General features: G+C 39.0%; 1 protein-coding gene across 2 annotated transcripts in view; it reads right to left on the minus strand.

Annotated features, from left to right (window-relative positions):
- NEBL (nebulette) overlaps nucleotides 1-19,628 on the minus strand; it is a 372,828-nt gene that overhangs the window by 97,039 nt on the left and 256,161 nt on the right. The window contains exons 1-4 of one of the 2 annotated variants that reach the window (XM_081103925.1): nucleotides 10,529-11,920; nucleotides 10,368-10,439; nucleotides 3,367-3,471; nucleotides 2,108-2,218 (exon numbers count right to left, since the gene is read on the minus strand). The exons of the other annotated variant lie outside the window; for it this stretch is intronic. Of the exons in view, the coding sequence (XP_080960051.1) occupies nucleotides 2,108-2,218; nucleotides 3,367-3,471; nucleotides 10,368-10,439; nucleotides 10,529-10,609 (369 nt within the window). The 5' untranslated portion in view covers nucleotides 10,610-11,920. Of the gene's footprint in view, nucleotides 1-2,107; nucleotides 2,219-3,366; nucleotides 3,472-10,367; nucleotides 10,440-10,528; nucleotides 11,921-19,628 lie in introns of those variants that run through there. 2 annotated transcript variants of the gene reach the window in all.

Consider the following 19,628-nt stretch of genomic DNA (forward strand, 5'->3'; position numbering starts at 1 on the left):
AAGAGGTGGTAGAGTGTGTGGTTAAGAAATGAGACTCTGGAGCCAGACAACCCATGTTCATTCTCTAGCTCGGCCATTTATTGACTGCATAACCTAGGGCAAATTACTTAACTTCTCTGTGCTTCAGTTTTCACATCTCCAAAATGGGAATATCTCATAGAGTGCTTGTGAGGATTAAATGATATAAATATCTATGAAATGCATAGAACAGTATCTGACATATAGTCAGCACGTCTATGTGTCTACTATTATTTTTAACCTAAAATGTAGCATGAAAAATATAAATTATGTAAAACAAAACATTTCCTTGGAAAGAAAATCAACAAACTGAATAAAAATCAATTTTACAAGTATTTACTGAGCATTTCCTATGTGCCAGAAACTGTTCTAAGCACAGAGGTGGAGCAGGAAACAAGACAGATGAGGTCCCTGCTCTCATATCACTTAAGGAACCAAATAACAGATTAATAAAGTAAAAATAACCAGATTGTGCTATGAAAAACACAAAACAATGAGTGAGAAAGAGGTGAAATACTCTATTTATAAATTCTGTCTTAAGAAATACAACACATTAAATGGATTAAGTATTCCTTATGTGTTGATGTATTATAAAGGGAAAATTACTCCTAAACACCTGTGAATTCAACATGAGTTTACACGTTGACAGTTCTTAAGCTCATCTGCAATGGGCCATCACCAAAATGGCCACTTCCACCTGATGGAGGCTCTTTCTGGTAGCCTGAGGTATTCTAAATAAAAAACACAATGAAACTTTCATGTTTTATTCAATACTAGAGGCTCACTGCACAAAATTCGTGAACTGGTAGGGTCCCTAGCAGCTGCCAGCTGCCGCTGCCTGGGCCTCTCTCCCTTCCGCTGGCCGGCCCCACCCCTTGGTTGAACTCCTGGATAACTCCCAGTCAAGGGGAAAATTTACATACTATGCTTTTATTATATAGGACTAGAGGCCCGGTGCATGGAATTCATGCATGGGTGCGGCCCCTAGGCCTGGCTGGCAATTGAAGCTCGAGTGTCTGGTGTGGAAGGGCAGGTCCCAGCTGACCTCTAGGCCCTGGGTCCCCACGTCCCCCGCTCAGCACCTGGGAGCCAGGCGGCAGCCCCACCCCCTGCCACTGTCACTGGTCGCCTTGGGCTGGCACTGCTAGCTCACCTGCTCCACCATCCCGCCATGGTCCCACTCTCATCAGGGACCATAGGTGCCGGCAGCACCTCCACTACTGCCTGCTGCCAGCAGCCTGTCGCAGACGCCCACCATGTTCCACACTGCTCCCTGGTGGTCAGCACACGTCATAGCGAGCAGTCGAACTCCCGATTGAGGGGACTATTTGCATTTTAGGCTTTTATTATATAGGACTAGAGGTCCGGTTCACAGATTCATGCACATTAAAAGTAAATTAATTAAAAGGTGGCCAGCAGGGCTGGATTGGGCGAGACGGACCAGACACACCCCAGAACAGTGATGGCGAACCTTTTGAGCTCGGAGTGTCAGCATTTTGAAAAACCCTAACTTAACTCTGGTGCCGTGTCACATATAGAAATTTTTTGATATTTGCAACCATAGTAAAACAAAGACTTATATTTTTGATATTTATTTTATATATTTAAATGCCATTTAACAAAGAAAAATCAACCAAAAAAATGAGGTGACACGCATGTCATAGGTTTGCCATCACTGCCCTAGAGCCAAGCTCCCATGTTCCCTCCCCAGCCGGCCGCACCTGGGGTGGCACCAGGCTCGTAGGGCGTCTGTGGAGTGAGCGGGATCCCTCTGGCAGTTGGGGTCCCTCGGCCTGGCCTGCCGGGATCAGGCCAAAACCGGCAGTCCGACATCCCTTGAGGGCTCCCGGAGTGCGAGAGGGTGCTCTGCAAAGTTGCTGTGGCCTGGCAACTCCTGCATTGAGCGTCTGCCCCTTGGCGGTCAATGCATGTCATAGCTACCAGCCAGTTGGCCAATAGGCCGGTTGCTCAGCCTTTTTTATATATAAATGTGGTACTCAAGATAAACAACTTTTTAAAATGCTAAATAATTTATATTAGGTTATTTGTTTTACCTACATAATTATGTAACAGTTTAGGGAAAGCACACCTTACTCTGAAGCTGTGTGACTTCCCTTGCGAAGACACTGTCAATTGTGGCTGGCATCTGCTTATAGAGAGAATTCGAGAGGTCCGCCTTAGTGGTACCTTTGTATTTTGCCTAGGGAGGGAAAATATAAAACAAATAAGTAAACATTCCTCTTTTTTACTGTGAATATTAAAAGTGAATAAAAAGAAACTTTCTTCAGAAACAGAATATAAAAATCTGAAGAGCATTTTAATCCTGGACCTGATAAACATCTTTTTAAGAAAGACAAATACAGTTTACCATGGAGAATGCTTTAAACCAGACACGCAAGAAAAAAATGCCTATGTAAACCCATGTGCATTTCTAAACGTAAATCTATTTGTGTTTATATAGAGTTTCATCTGTTTGATCAGCGAAGAAAAACTGGAGAGCAATGAGACATTTGAGTTGCTCCAGAAGATACAAGTTGTTATGTCCTCCTGTCTAGAACCTAAATGCAGCCCTCAGTGGCTGGAGGGTCGGCCTGTGGACTGGAAGGTCCTGGGTTTGATTCCAGTCAAGGGCACATGCCCAGGTTGTGGGTTCAACCCCCACTAGGGGGCATGCAAGAGGCAGCCAATCAATGACTCTCTCATCATTGATGTTTCTCTCTCTCTCTCCCTCTCCTTTCCTCTCTGAAATCAATATATATTTTTAAAAACAAATTCTATAGAACCTGAATGCAAAGAACAGAGCTCCTTTACTCAAATCTTCTTACCCTCCTACCAAGATGAGGGGGAGGAGTCTGTTTGCTTTTTCTTCGCTCACACCTCCGGTCTTCACTGTTCTAAGTGATCTCAGTCACTACGCTTAAAGAGAAACATTCATTCACCAATTCCTCTTGGGAAGATTAGGTTCAAAGTAACACAACAGAATGCCCACGTTCATGGCTTTGCTCTACAGTTAACTCCTTCAGGAAAATGAATAACTAAGAACATCAAGAACTCCTTCCTCTCTGAAATCAACAAAAATATTTTTTAAAAAGAAAATAATAATTCTATATAAATAAGAAAGGTTTGGAGTCAAAACACAGACACATAATAAAACACATCAACCACAGCCAGTAAAATATGTCAATTTACAAGAGTTAATTGATAGTGCATAGAATTACAAAATTATATATTACCAACATTCAGTGGTGCTTTTGAAAATATTATTCTTCAACTTCAATGCACAGACTTTTATCTATATAAATATGAAAAGAAAATGCAAGCCATTTTTGCCAGGTTTTGATCCCTTACCTCAGAAATAAAAGCACCAATATTTTTTACATGGTTCAGCATCGGAGTGTCAGTCACAAATGTACACTTGTCCTTAGATTTTTTATACTCTTCTCTATAATGGATCTAAAAGACAGAATAATTCACATAAGAGGGAGACAAAAAAAAAACAATTTCAGTGCTCTGGTGCCGAACAGAAGAATTAACATGAGAAAGTCCATTTTCTGCAGTAAATACTTAAATGTGGAATGATGCTCAAAATAAGTCAAGTCAAATAAACTGGTATCCAGAACAGAACTGCAAAATGATGGGCATAATAAAGGAAGCCTTTTCTTTAGATGAACAAGGGTCCAGTTATTGTCAAGGACCACGTGTGTTGAACCCACAATGATGATGATTCCTGCTGCCCAGTTTGTTACTTTTAAGCCACTGACCTTATCAGTGAAGCCTAGGGTCAAACAGAAATATAGCTGCCTACCTCTAGGTTTAAAACAAGGAGTCATCAGGACAGATGAAACCATTTAAGAAGGAGAGGCAGAAATTAAACAAATGAAGATTAGTATTATATTAGCATCATTACCTAGACCCACTGGATTAGAGGAAGGGACTTCAATTATGGTCACCATGGGTTTCCTGTTACTAATTAATTCCACTCAAAGTTATCCAATTTATGAGCACCATAAGCCTCCCATCCTCCACCCCTTCCTCAACAAAAATAGAACCTGCCCACAAAGTTTGCCACATGGCGGAGATTATTCCAGAACGCCCCCTTGCTGTGAATAAGCAGATGAGCAAGGAAAAGATCAGAGAGGCTTTGCTGAGCATGCTCATTTCTCCACTTGTACTCACTAGTAAAATGAGTCACTCCTTTTTTTTCTTGGACAGAGGCCAGAATTGCTATTCTGAGGAAAGACCCTGCATGGACACACGAGCCCCCCAAAAAGTTAGGAATTATGGAGAAGGACCTAAAATGTAATCCCACTATCACACTAACTGCAGCCCAATCTGAAAACTGGGGAGGCAAAATTTACGACTAGTTGAGAGGACGAAGGTATTTGCTAAAAGTTATATCACCCTGTAATAAAGTCATGTTTATCTACCCAAGACTATAAATACTTAGGCTGAAAAAAAGGTCCCATGGTCTTCTTAATTATAGCCTAAAAGTAAAGTTTAATTCTATATACTCCCTGTTCCTTAAAGGACATGACTGATACTGATGTTACACACAAACATTACATAGGGATTTTACCACATGCAAACCTGATTGGAAGGGCATTATTCGACTGTAACCAGATATGAACATTCTAAGCAATGTTATTTCAAAATACCGTATTTCACTGCTGTGACTTTTAGATATTATACGCCTACCACATTAAACATTTGCTTTATTCATGAAATCAACATTAGAACATATTTATCTTATCTGAGCACTAAATTACTTTTTTTCTTCTTCTCAGAGATTAGCCATAATTTTAGGTCTCTGCAAATCACCCTCCTCAATCACTAGTAATTAAACCGTTAAAGGCAGTATGATAAATAGCAGGCTATTTTGATCATAGGGAGAGGGGGGAAAGTACCCCTGTTATATAATAAGTGTGAGAGAAAATAACCTGTCATTAGGCTTAAGTCTGCCTCATTATTTTTATCTTCCACCACCATCTTTCCCTCTCACATCCACATTCTTCTCTGCAGTGGTATGTGTGAGGGCCACGGGCTTCCTGATAAGCTCTGGCCTGAGCAGAATGTTCAGGAAGGCAGCAGGGATAAGGGTGAAGTACTTACTTCCCTTGCTATGCAGGCAAATAGTTCAGAATTAAGTGTGGTCTCCATTCCTTACTTTGTCCTTTATTTAAAAGATACACACACACACACACACACACACACACACACACTTCTAATTTCTAATGAATTATATAATACTAGAGGCCCAATGCATGAAATTCATGCAAGGGGCTCAGCCCTCACAGCCCTAGATTCATCCGGAAGGTCATACAGAAGGTCGTTCAGCCGTCAGTCTAATTAGCATATTACACTTTTATTATTATAGATGAATAGCAAGATCATATTGTCTTAAATTTTTATATAAAAAAGTCACATATTAGTAGTCTTCCTATTCAAGGAGAAGACAGATGAAAATGCACCAATGAGGGACACAAACTCTTAGCAAAATAACAATCACTGAGCAGACAGCCATTTCCTAATACAACCATGTATATATTCCTGAGACAAGCATGGCTCTATCTCTTAGGTGGATTGGCTGTCCAACCCCTGTCTTTCTTAATAACAGAGCCCAAATGTATTTATGAGAGTAGCCAGACCTCTTCCCCAGCCGCAGAGTACAAATTGCTCTAAACCAGGCAGGGTTTCCTCAGTCCCCTTGGCTAGTGATTGTCCTGGAAAGGCCAGGTGCCCAGCTCTGGTTCAAGACATTAGTGGAGTCTTCCCAGCAGTGTTCTGGTGTTTCTGGTGTAAAGGGAGGGACTTGCTGGCATAGCCCTTTGCCACATAACCCTTCCACCTTTTTCCTTCCCTAGTCACAGGGACACAGCAACACCAATGGTGTCACAATAAGACCTGAAGCCACCATGCTAATTTTGACAGAGCAGCAGAAGAAAAGGAATCTGAGAAACTAATAGCATCAAATATGCCAAAACTGGACCTCCCCCCCCCACCTCCAGGCTTCACATGTAAAAAAAATAAATACCCATTTGTTAAACCTCTGGCCAGGGTTTTCCTGTTACTTGCAACTTTCTGTACTCATAACCAATACAGCATCCAAGTTACGTTCTGACTGAGAAAAAAAGGGAAAGTTGATGATTTAATGATCATTAAGATGACCAAAATATTCACTTTCTGCTTTGACCTCACCCATTAGTCCCACCATCTCTCAGCCACAATGAGAGTTAAATTACATCAATAGTGCTCCCTCCTCCTCTCCCAGTTTCTTTCATTTTAGTGTGAGATTAGCTAATGGCTGAAAGGGGATGACAGATGTAGAAACGTTTGAGGATATTTCCGTTTACAAGCATTCTTAACAAAAGTACCTAGAAAGTCTTTTCACAAATGGAGCCATATTGCTAAATGCAGGAAACCCTGGAGGAAAGAACCAGGGCTCCATTGCTATTTGTAACGGGTGCTCCCAGCCAAGGCTGCTCTCTCGGTTCTCTAAATACATTCAGAGCTTTCTCTGGAGGGGAAGCCACGCATCTAATGTTTTCAGCATTGAAAGGACTTGCCCACAACCCACAAAGCTCATTTGCCTGGAAACTGCTCTTTCTGCTGCATTGTAGATTATCACCCTGAAAAGGGTTCAACCAAAACACTGAGACAGAGGCTTCATGCGGATGTGGCCACACTTGCCCTGCAGAGACTTTATGCCTCATTTATAAGAAACATACAAAGGCTCACCTTTACCCTAATATTTTTAAGTCCACGTGACAAAAGGCCTCTAGATCCATGCTTCTGACTGCTCAACCTAGTCAACAGGTTTGATTTATTCCAGGGATTGAGTAGACAGTTGACCAACAGGCTGAATAACAGAGAGGGCTAAATGAGAAGCGTGACTTGGTTAACAGAAGAAGAGAAGAGGCTGTCTCAGAGGCCAGGTGCTGTCTTCTAGGTTGGGAAGTGAGTTATGCAGAAGAAATCCCCACAACATGGGCAGGGAAAGTGCAAAGCAGACACTAGGGAGGGCAAAGAAAACTTGAAAAATGCCTCATTCTGATCCTCAGGGTGAAGCCGCCTGATCTGGAAAATGGAGAATTCTAAACAGTGCAGGCCTCCCAGGGCTTCTCTAGACCAATCTGATTTACTATATTAATAAATTATCTGGCAAGGACATGATACAGCAAGTCTGCAGGTCTGCTGGTGACCCCAAGCTCTCAGGGAGCATGAAATGTCAAACTAAAGGAGCTGAAATGGGGAAGCTCACCAAGGGCCATGCCAGAGGGCAGACAGCTACACATGACAGTCTTTCCCAGCAAGGTGAAAATCATTCAAACGACTATGAAAAGTTGATGAGCCCTAAGCAGTCAGAAATTAGGGTTGAAACTGGCTGAGAAAGATGTCCTACAAAGGTTGATCTAATAGCTCTCTGTAACCCAAGTCCAAGATACCCTAACTATCATCACAAAGGGTACATGGAGCAAAAGGAAAGATCGTCCCACCCTGCCCACACTAGTAACCCGAGGCCATCCATATTTGACTGCTGTGCACAGATCTGCTTATCACACCCCAATAAACACATTCAAGATCTAGAAGAGGTCCAAAGAGAGACAGGACAATAACGAAGGCAATATAGAAAGGCTACTGTATGAAGATAAACCTGTAAAACAACCCATGAAGCAGACTGACAAGTGGCTCTGGACTTAGCTAGACCTAAGCCTAAATATTGTCCCCACCCCTAACTAGCCAGGTAGTCTTGGGCTAGACAATCTTGCACCAGCCCTGAACTGAGGCTCATCGAACCAATGACAGAGTACAATAATGTACATGGAGTGCCTCGCACAGGGCAAGAGAGGAAGGACATCATGGTGGCCATGACTTGGGAGTCGGACTCTGTTTCAAATCCCAGGTCTGTGGCTCACTAGCTATGTGATTTGATCAACAGAATGTAAGGCTGCTTCTTAAAGCTTCATTCAGTATGTAGTACTCTACCGAGCAGGCAAGTAACACACCAAATTCTCTTGGTGACAGAGGCTGCAGACAGACTTCCTTCAAACAAACAAAAAGGCTCAGGTAAATACACGATTCCCCTTTGGGATATAATGAATTAGAAAACAAAACTAAGGGATTTGAAGGTTGGTCTTTAAATCGAATTTGAGGCTAGGGAAAGACAGGCGTACTGCGTTAAATGTGGACACTAACAGATAGGCACTGTCAGAGGCGTAATGGAGACTTGACTGGAAATCCATCCAACTCAGTGTGTCAACTCATCCATTTTATATCTGTTTTAGTTCTGTAATTAATGCAACCTCAAATACACAGTTTAGACAACCATTTAGTCATGCAGACAATGTAACAGAGATAACTTCAAATTTAAGTTCATCTGCTCCATATAAAAACATTGGTAGTGCCCTGACTGGTGTGGCTCAGTTGCATCAAAAGGTCACTGGTTCGATTCCTGGTCCGGGCACATGTCCAGGTCTTGAGTTTGATCCCCAGTTGGGATGTGTGCAGAGGCAATCAATTGATTTTTCTCTTTCATATGGATGTCTCTCTCTCTCTCAAATCAATAAAAACGTATTTTTTAAAAAGTACTTCCTCTTTAAAAAATCTGTAATAATGAAAGGGTAATATGCTAATTACACCGGACATCTGCCGGATGTCATTCTGGACATCCTTCCTAATGAAGCCGGAGCCGAGGGAAGCCAGCCCAGGTCCCGGGTGCCTGCCAGCAGCCAGAGGGAAGCCGGTGCCTGCAGCCGGGGGAAGGAAGGCCTACTCTTGCACGAATTTTCATGTATCAGGCCTCTAGTAAATGAATAAAAGGACTGGTAGTGTTACCATTACTAATATTAGTATAAAAATTAATAATAACGGTAAGAAAAACTGCATGGAAATCTAGAGTGAGAGATAACACAGCAGTGTGGCTAAGAGAGAGTGCTTTGTGTTTAAATCCCCACTGCCTAACTGTGTGACCCAGGAAAGTTACTTAGCCTCCCTGAGTCTTTGCTTCCTCACCTCTAAAATGGGAAAAACAACAGAGCCTACCTCATAGGCTTCAATGCCTAGCACATAGCATTCAATAAATCTTAACTATTGCTGATATTATTTTCATTTCGGTATTATTACAGTTTACAACAAACTTTCACATGTAGTAGCTTATGACTATTATTAAATAATGGCACTAAGAAATAATTATGTCACATGTCAAGTATATGGGAAGGGGTATGCTTTCCACCATCCTTTGGCTCTTTCTGACTAATTTCTGTCACAAGGCAATTTTCTGACAACTTTTTTAATGAGGATCATCTAAATTCTTATCCCTAGTGAGCAATACTTTTCCTGTGCCTCTAGAATTTTAGTTTAATTATTGACTGTAAAAATATATAAATATGAGTGAATTCTACAATTCTATGATTCCCTTGAAATATATACACTGATTCCAGTTAATGAAAAAAGTCACAATAAAAATGCTCCTTTTCATTACTATCATCATTATCATCTAGTCTGGGGTTCTTAACATGTAGCTCAATTATCCATAAATTCTAAACTGGAAATCAACGTTATATGCACATAGATATTATATGAAATTTTTTTGGTTTGGAAAACTACTGTATTCATCATATTCCTCAAAAGGCCCCCAAATGCTTTTTTAAAAATCATTCATTTATGTAGAGATTTTTCTAAAACACTTCATATCATTCCAAAATTAAATATTTACAAATTGTAAAGACTTTGGGTTCTCAAAGGAATATGCTCTGAATTCTTGAGTTCACTGTCGGCAAACTCATTAGTCAACAGAGCCAAATATCAACAGTCCAATGATTGAAATTTCTTTTGAGAGCCAAATTTTTTAAACTTAAACTCTATAGGTAGCTATATTGTTATTAACTTAATTAGGGTACTCCTAAGGCTTAGGAAGAGCCACATTCAAGGGGACAAAGAACCACATGTGGCTCGAGAGCTGCAGTTTGCCGACCCCGGCCCTACATAGATTATCTTTAAGGGATTAAATTTAGGAAACCTTTATAAAGCACTGATTACACAAAAGAAGTACTGTACAGAGTATTAACTTTTTTGTTTACTTTCTTAAATGAAATTCCTATTGCCAGAAGGACCAAAATCCATAAGAAACAGGATTCTGGATTAAGAACACAGAGTCCTGCTCCCACAGAAATTCTCTGTATGGGTGACCTTGGAGAAATTACCTAAAATGTCTAGACTCCGTTCCATGATCTGGAAAACAACCATGTTTTAATAGGTGGTTCCAGGGTTTTCTTCCCAGCTCTATGATTCTATGGCATGACAGTCTATGACACACAATGCAAAATGAGACAAAAATTTCTTAAGCCACTTACATCGCTAATGAGTTCGGTGCATTTTCTGGCCAATTCCATGCTCAGGTCTTCAATAACAGGCTTACAGAATACCTGTCCAGAGAAAAAGGAAAGGAGACAAACTTCTAATCACCCGCTTCCAGGCACAAATGACCTTCTTCGGCAGGTGCTCGCACACTCACCTTGTCTTCTTCATTTTCTTCTTCCTCTGCTTTTTCCTCTTCAGTTTCACCCTTTACATCCTCATATATAGGGACCCTCATTTTTACTCCCTCTCGCTATATGTATGTATACGGTTTTAATTCTCTAGTGTAACATCTGTTTATGTATATGGCACCCTTGAGATCTTAGCATCTCTGGCGTTCTGGCAGAAATGACCTTGCCCAGGCCTCCTCCCTATTTAGCTCACACTTCACTCTCCTTATCATAACTGTGTGTGAGCGGATGGAACAGAATCCCGGAGGTGGACCAGGGCTAGCCTCCTAAGGGGAAATAACATTTCAACGAGCAAAATTCAGTTTTATGAACATTCAAGTCAGCATTTTTTTTTTAACTAAGAAATTCAAAAAAGACAACTTATTTATATTTCTCTAATTCAAACAATTCATAAAAGAGTTTGAAAAAGACTTCAAGATTCTGGGAAAACCACTCGGCTTTAACACTCAAGATAGCACAGTCAGAAGCCTGTTATCTCAAAGAATTCCTCAACTCCTTCTAAATAAAGCTTTCACTAGAATGTCAGACATATCTCTGATTTGGTATAGTGAATCTGGATTATTCAAACTCATTTCATTAACCTAAGTTAAATTTTTTATGAGATATAAACATACTTGTCACATTCTTAAAAGTACTTTAAATTAGCTGATTAAAGGCTAGTAATTTATTATGAAAAGCTCTTTGAACCCTTCAGAGAATCTATTCCGAGTTAATTATAACTGTTAATCCTACAATTGCTATTGTATTATCTTAATTGTAAATATCATTAAACCTGAGAAGTTGCAGTTAACACAGGTTGATATATCATTTAAGAAATCTAGAAACATCATTGTTTCAAAAAATAATAATCATTTCTTTCAATTCTTCCCATGGTGTCAATTTTTACAAACTTGATAGTTATTTTTATATTCTTCAAAACATACTACACACCCGGAAAAGTTTGGAAAAATAAACTATAACAATACTTATAATGTGGTATGTGTCATCGATTATATAATTAAAAATGTATTTTTCAAAACAAACACTCTCATGTCAATTTAGGCAATTCTAAGATTCTATCCAACTCATAATTTATCAATTTGGTTATTTAAATCTTAGGATAAATTAATACTTATACAGCAATCGCAGATAAGCACTGGGCATAAAAATACCTATGGTGAATAATTAAACTAATTATACAAAATATAACTTCATTAAAAATAATACACCATTTAAATAGCTAAGTATAATGTTATTTTCTCTTGGTATCAAATCTAGTTTTAAATTTAGTTTTTAAAATGCCTTAGCCTTGCCTAAATTAAAACTTCTGACAAGAAAAATTCTACACGGTCATCATGTGTAAATAATTATTCAAACTGTGTTCCATGAGGCTAAAGTTCCATAGAACACTCTAAAGGAGAAAAGGGAATTTCTAAAACATGTTTGGGGAAACCTGGACACTAATTTCTACCCCTACCACTAAAGAGCCACACAGCATAATGACACATTAGAAGCTCTGAGAAGACTCACAACCAAGAAAAGTATTTGCTTAACTCAGCATTTCCCAAACAATGAAATCCTGTCCATCAAATCTATTCTAATATTCTTACTTACCTATTTATTAATGCTATCTGATATTCCAGAAAACTAACATTCTTCTGTGAAATAGTACTTAGGGAAACTGTTCTATTCTAAAAAAGGTAATGTGTCCTAGAAAACTCATTGGTCTTTTCATGAAACAATTTTTGATACAGGCTATAACTTAATGGCACCATATATCCTGCTTATCTGCAAAATACCAAGAATACTGAATTCGGAAAACTTAACTTTAAAATAACAGCCCCGTCATGCCAGTGTAGAAAATTCTATAAGGAAATTCTCCTCACATTAGAGAGCAGAATGTATGGGTTCTGACTGATTCCCTCAAGTCCTCTGCCAAAAACTATATACTACAGAAGATCAATTCCATTATCTTTATTTGGAAATATGGAAGAGCATTTTTTATAAGCTTTCCTTGCAAACTTCCAGTGGTGTAGGGGAAAAAATCTTGCCACAGCTGCCTAAGATTCACCTCTTGGCTAATGTTTGAGGTGACAATACTTGCATTGCTCATGATGACATCTATTCACCATGGTGAATTATCTTCATCATACTTCTGGTGAATTACCTTCATTAGACTTCAATGGCTGCTTTTTCTCATTTCCCATCATGTAATAAGTTCTCAATGACTCTTCACTGTGCTGGAAGAAAATAATTTGTTGAGATTATATACAAACATTATGAAAGCAAAACCAAACACCATATGTGAACATAAATTTTCCATTTGAGATTTTAGAATCAAAATTTTTAAGCCACAAAGAACCTTAAGAAATCAATCCTACTAAAGCCCTCTTTTTTACAGAGGACAAAATTATGATCAAGAGAAATTATTTGTTTTACTCAGAAAATTATTCAATGGGGCATTAGGACCAGAAATTAACTAGAGCCCCAAGTCCATGCATTCAAGTAAGTGTGTTATGCCAGGCACTGTGCTTCGTGTCAGAGATGCAGTGGTGAGTAAAACACACTTAGTACTAATATAAGATAGGGAATAAGAAACGCATCATTCAAGACTTGCTGGAGGAACCCCTTAATGGATTGTTTGGAGAGTTAGACACATTAGTACTTTTGATTGAATGCATTTTTCCTTTCACCTATAGATATAATACAAAATTCATGTAACGTTTTCTCTAAAACATTTTAAACCCTGCACTTTATCACAGCAGAGCACTCTTGTCAATAGCTTCAAAATGTGACTTGGGGAATAAGAAGAAAGTGTTATTCATGGATAGCTATCACGTTTCAATAGTCCCTATCATCCGCTTTAAAAAAATTAAATATATTTTAATACATATTTTCACCTTAGGGAGTCCCAAAAGGAAATTTCTGTATAGTTGCTAATCCCTATTACTTTGTGAGCATTTCATTTTATGTAATGTACTCTTTGCATTAATACTCTATCCATGCCCTGATTCAGAATGAGGATCACCTTACTTATAGCCAGATACCCTACTTCCAGGACTGGCTCTCTCATATCTTCTAGGACAAATTATTTAATCCCTCTCTGCCTCTCATTGAGAATCAGTTCTGAGTTGAGGAAAACTTACAGAGATAAACTGATTTTTTTTCAGAGGGGTGTGAATGGCGGTAGAAGAGGGCATAGAGAGGATAAAGGGTAATGGAAAAAAGAAAAAAAAAGGATGCTTTTATTCATTTCAACAATTCAGCTTTGCAGTAAAAGACAAGAAAGCAACTGTGAGCTAAAGCCCATATTTGCATTAGTACCAGTCAATGGAAGAAGACAAAATAACTTATTTTTAATTATATTCAAGGTGTTTGTCCTATTAATGTGAAAGTTAAACATGCAAAAATCAATTTCACCGACGAAATATTACTTTCCAGCATATCAGAAAAAGAAATAAGATTACTCCAGATATAAAAAATATTAATTCACCAGTTCTTATTATAAAACATTCACTGTAAATGGTTAGGGGAGAGAGGATTCAGTTCATCTGACTTGTTTATCTGCTTTCCTAGTCTTTCACATACTCAATTTTAGTTGCCTTGGCTTTTGGTTTTATTGTGGTTTTCTTGTTGCTGTTATGTTTGTTTGCTTGTTTGTTTTTATGACTACCTCCCAGAAGGTTCTCAGTCGAATTCCTGGTTATTTTACTTTTGCTTCATGTATCTCCCCATCATTTGGCATCTGTCCAAAAGAGAACTTTACTAAGAGGTGGGGGTTGGGGGTGGAAGGGCGGGATCGTTTCTTAAAACAAGAAAAGTAAGCTCTCTAGAGCAATTTGTCTTCTTTATAAAAGAGTTCTGCTTAATATTAGCTCTATCTATTTTTACAGTTTACATTCATTAAGCCTATCTTATTTCTAATAGCTATTTCATTATTGTTTGTTAAGTAGAAATCAAAAGAATACAAAGCAACTTGGATAATTGTCACCTTTACCAATTATGCCATTAAAATAAGATTTAATAGAGTGTTTGTCTGTGTTCCTATTCCTGTCTTCACAAATATAGATCCTACTTACAAATGAAACCCACACATCTAACTTGGTATTGGGGGAGTAGGAGAACAAGAAACTGCAAATAACTTTTGACATAACAATTTCCAGGTTGGTTGTGTTTGGGATGCCAAAATTAAAAATATGTACTCTTCTAGATATACTGACAGGAAAAAAGTATTCTTATTCGGAGTCTACATTAACATAAGCACCCAGTAGACTGAAGGACATTGGTCTAATTTGCTACTTACTTGAGATATTAGTTCAGAATTAATAACAATGAGGTTAAAACCACAATCACTTCCACAATCCTGCACACTAAGAGAAAATAAGCTCATGGTTTGAGTAGCCTCTATGTGGCCTGTAACCAGAACTAAAGGACCAGGCAAGATCAGTTTGGCTATCCTCAAAGCATCCCTTTTCTGAAGTTTTGTGTGACATGTCAGGAATAATTGTAAAAGACTCTGAAACTAGCAAATCCTATCGAATAATAGAGAAACATGGTAATTAACCGTAACTTTGCTACCCTTCCCATTGGCTAATTAGCGAGATATGCAAATTAACTGCCAACCAAGATGGCCACCGGCAGCCAGCAGCTGAAGTGAACATGAGGCTTGGTTGCCCCAGCGATGGAGGAAGCCAAGGTTCCCGCCTGCCGCAGCTCAGCTCTAAGCTCCGGATGCAACAATGTTGCAATTATAGAAGCTAAACAAGCTCCAGGTACCTGCTTTCAGTCAGCGGGGCCTCAGAGCTGGAGCTGGGCCTCAGAGCTGGAGCTGGCTCTTAGCTCCAGTGACAGCTATAGAAGGTAAATAAATCCCAGAATAAAAAACTAAATAAAAAAAAAGGAGAGGCTGGGAGCTTCAGTCACCTGCCAGCCTGAAAATGGCCCTCAGGCCCTCACCCAGACTGGCCCGGCACCCCAGTGGGGACCCCCACCCTGAAGGGGGTGTGACCAGCTGCAAACAGCCATCAGTCTGTCATCCAGGCTGGCCAGGCACCCAAGCGGGACCGAACCCTGATCCGGGACACTCTTCAGGGCAAACCAGCCGGCCCCCACCCGTGCACCAGGCCTCTAACCTGTATAGTAAAAGGGTAATATGCAAACTGACCCTAACAGCAGAAAGACTGGGAATGACTGGTCACTATGACACACACTGACCACCAGGGGGCAGACGCTCAATGCAGGAGCTGCCCTCTGGTGGTCAGTGCGCTCTCACAGGGGGGAGCTCTGCTCAGCCACAAGCCAGGCTGATGGCTGACAGTACAGCGGTGGTGGTGGGAGCCTCTCCTGCCTCCTCAGCAGCGCTAAGGTCTGCTCCCTGCTGGCAAGTGGGCATCCCCTGAGGGCTGCCGGGCTTCCAGAGGGATGTCTGATTGCCAACTTAGGCCCAATCCCCCGGGGAGCAGGCCTAAGCCAGCAAGTGGTCATCCCCTGAGGGGTCCCAGACTGCGAGAGGGCACAGGCCGGGCTGAGGGACCCCTCGCCCCGCGTGCACAAATTTTTGTGCACTGGGCCTCTAGTAATAATAATAATAATAATAATCAGAAAACATTACCTGGTGTCTTATCTGGTGTTACCTTCTGGCTAATTTGGCCTTTCACTGTCTTTGAACAATTTTACAACCCCTTAAGTTGTTAATAACTGATAACAATGCTATGATGCTTTATCCATAAAAATGAAAGTTGTTTCCTGGGGAAAGCAATTGGTTACTGCCTTACTGATATACCCTTTGGACATCTATTTATAAATTCGGCATTCCTTATTACTCATTTATGTGTGGTTCTTCAAATTCACATTTGAACCAATTGTAACATCTTACTGGTACCCTAATTAATTAATGAGTTAAGATCTTTAAAACATGCTCATTTTATGTTTTATGAGAATCAGGATTTCACAATTTTTAAAAAAATCCTTTCACATATACAAATGATTTAATTATCCTCTCTCCTTTCCTTTAATGTTCAGCAAAAATAGAAAGGGAGAAAGTATTCCATAAAGCCCAATTCTCTCTATTGTAAACATAGCTGCAACAATTCTTGTTGTTTATTGAAATTAGCTTTTTGTTTTGTTTTCAGGTTTGATCTCATTTGACTATTGGCAAATGCCACATGTGTGCTAGTGTATATGTACATTCACACAACATACACACACACACACACACACACACACACACACACACGCTCAAGCAGAGTTAATTCACCACAGATGCCAGTTCTCTTTTGAAAAGCGCACAAGGCTTCAGTAAATGCAAAGACTTAATTACTTCTCACATCTGGAAAAACTTAAATATGAGAGTGGATTTATTGAAGAAGCTCTTTGCTTGGCTGTCAACACCATATCAGGAGCCAGAGAGAGAGCAAGCTTGATCAGTGCTGGCAATCCTTTAACCCTTCAGAGAGAGATGTTCTACTAATTAATTCATTTCATGTCCTTCTTACATGATTTATGAATTTTATGAAAACACAGAAAAGTAAATAATTTCCTAGTAATTTACAAAGAAAAACTATTTTTGTCATGTTTCTAGGGAGAGGGAGGGAATCATATATTGAATTTTGAAAATAATGAGAAAGTCCTATATTTAAGAAAAAAACAGGAAAGGCTTTTGGGGTTGTAGAGCATACGGAATAAAGACATAGAACAATAACTTATGTAAACACACACAAAATTAGGCAGTTCGGCTCTTTATGGAGGAAGTGTAATGTTTCTAAAAGGGAAGTATTTATATGAGATAATAGCAAGATTTAAGAGAAACTAAGGAATGAGATCTTCCCCTTATGTCAGAATTAAGTAAAGTGATGGTGTAGAGGGAGGGCATCCAAAGAGCATTGATGAGACCCAGAAACCAGAGTTGGAGGAGCCCAAAGTTCAATGTCAGTGGTGCATAAATGGAGAGAGATGAGGACAGCAGAGCATCAGTAGCTTGAGGAAGCCATTGTGAACCAGGAATCCTTTACAAATAACACAGTTCCTGGTCAATTAACTATGAAAACAGTGGTTCTACAGCTACTTAGGCCTTGAATATAATTTTTACTCCATATTATCATTAGCCAATTGAAATACTCCTCATGTATCTGTAATACCATTGTAATTAGCTAGTTATTAATAATAGGAAAGGAGCAAAAAGGAGGCCAGACATCAAAAGCATAGCCATTTTGGGCAGCTTCACCAGGAAGCTGCAGTTTCACACTCCCCAGGAAACCACCAGCCCATTCCCTGCAGGTCACTGGGGGTAGAGGCCCAACGAAGGGGAAGACGGGCACATGTGCAATGAGTTGGGGTGACACCATGTGATCAACGTAAAAAGTACTGAGATTTTACATTTTTTAAATACTGAGTGTTTGAAATCCAGTGTGTTTTAATTTTACCCTCACAGCACATCTCAATTCAGAGAAGTCATATTGGATAGTGGCTACCATAGTGGACAGTGAGCTATACAGTAATGCTTGTAAGACTGGACATCATTAGCAAGTTTTCATTTTTGGTAGTATATACATCAAATGTGGGAAAATACATTTAAAATTAAACTTCTTAAGATGAGAATTTCAGATTCCTAATCAATAATTAAACAATAAAAACTATAATCTATTTTAGTTTTCACGCCTATCTAAATCAGAGTCCTCTGTATAGGAATGTACTTCATTAAAGGTTTAAATTGTTATTATAAATAATAAATTAACTCTTTAAATTGTGTTTTAATTAATTTCACCAAAGGTGTATGCAAAATGCTATCGTGTTTCATTAATGAAAATGACATATTTAAAATCCCAGCAATTTTCAGGATAAACATTCACTTTTTAATTATCTACCTAATAAGCAGATAATTATATGAGTGGGTAATAGGCATTCACTCTTAATTTCTCTGTCTAAATAGTGCAAAATCCAAATAGTGAAATACCCTCCACTGTTACTCCCCTTTTAACTCATATAATCCAATTTAAAACACACCAGCAATTTGCTCATCAATTTGGCTAGGTAAATCCTTTTAAAACCAAGCTGTAAAGCAATGTCACAGTGAATTATGAGATTTAATAAAGAGGCTGATGGATCATTTAAAGAACCTCAGTGTTTTGCTGAAATAAGATTTTTCTATTAAAAGCCTTAAATTTTGAAATACTCAACAGGAAAGATCAGCAGTGAGGGGAAACATATCTATATTTCTGTTCTATAAACGACTTTAGCTTGTTTCCTTGATGGAACCAATAAAATGATTTTTTTTTAACTTCAAGGATTTTTAATAACATCCAAATGCAACGAAGTTCTTTTAATCTAAAAATACTGTTATAAAATGATATCCAAGGTCTTAAACTTTATTCATATTATCCCTTTTCCAAGCTCTGCTGAAAATTTTGGAGAAAGATGAAACTATAAAAGTGAAGGGAGTCATTCAATAACACTTAGAAACCCCCTCTACTAGAATCTACCAGGTACTGTGAGAGGGAACAAAAGGATCATCACCGTATGCCAAGCACTGTGTCATGGCCTTTACATATGAAATCCCATTTAGTCTTCACAACATCCATTTCATAGGACTTAGAGTGATCAATTGCCCAAGTTCTCACAGTAAGAGATTCAAACCTAGGTCTGTAGTGCTTCATTTTGGGTAGAACCTACCGAAGCATGGAGCAGCAGAACACTGACTGTTATTTCTGATAGTGATATTAACTTCTATCATCTTTTCCAATCTCCGACTTCAAAGGCCTTGTTATTGCAGATGATTATTGAAAGCAAGGGTAATCCTTATGCTATGGAGGCAATCTGGTTATTATGATCAGCAAAAACAAGACTCCCCAGCAGTTAGTAGCAACAGTAAAAGCAGATAATAATGACCTTTCCTGTTTTTTTTACTTGAGCAGTACTTTTTCTCTACTGATCACCAGATACAGAGATTATATTATAAAGTCTGTACTTCTGGTACACTTAAAAATGATTCAGATCATGTAAGATATTGTACACACAAACAAAGGAGCTGGCATGAAAAATAACTGGAGGCGAATTTTATTGTACTCAAATAGAGCCTGCCCTTTCTTCATA

This window comes from Myotis nattereri, assembly GCF_964212035.1.
Source record: "Myotis nattereri genome assembly, chromosome: 1".
Taxonomy (NCBI): Eukaryota; Metazoa; Chordata; class Mammalia; order Chiroptera; family Vespertilionidae; genus Myotis; species Myotis nattereri.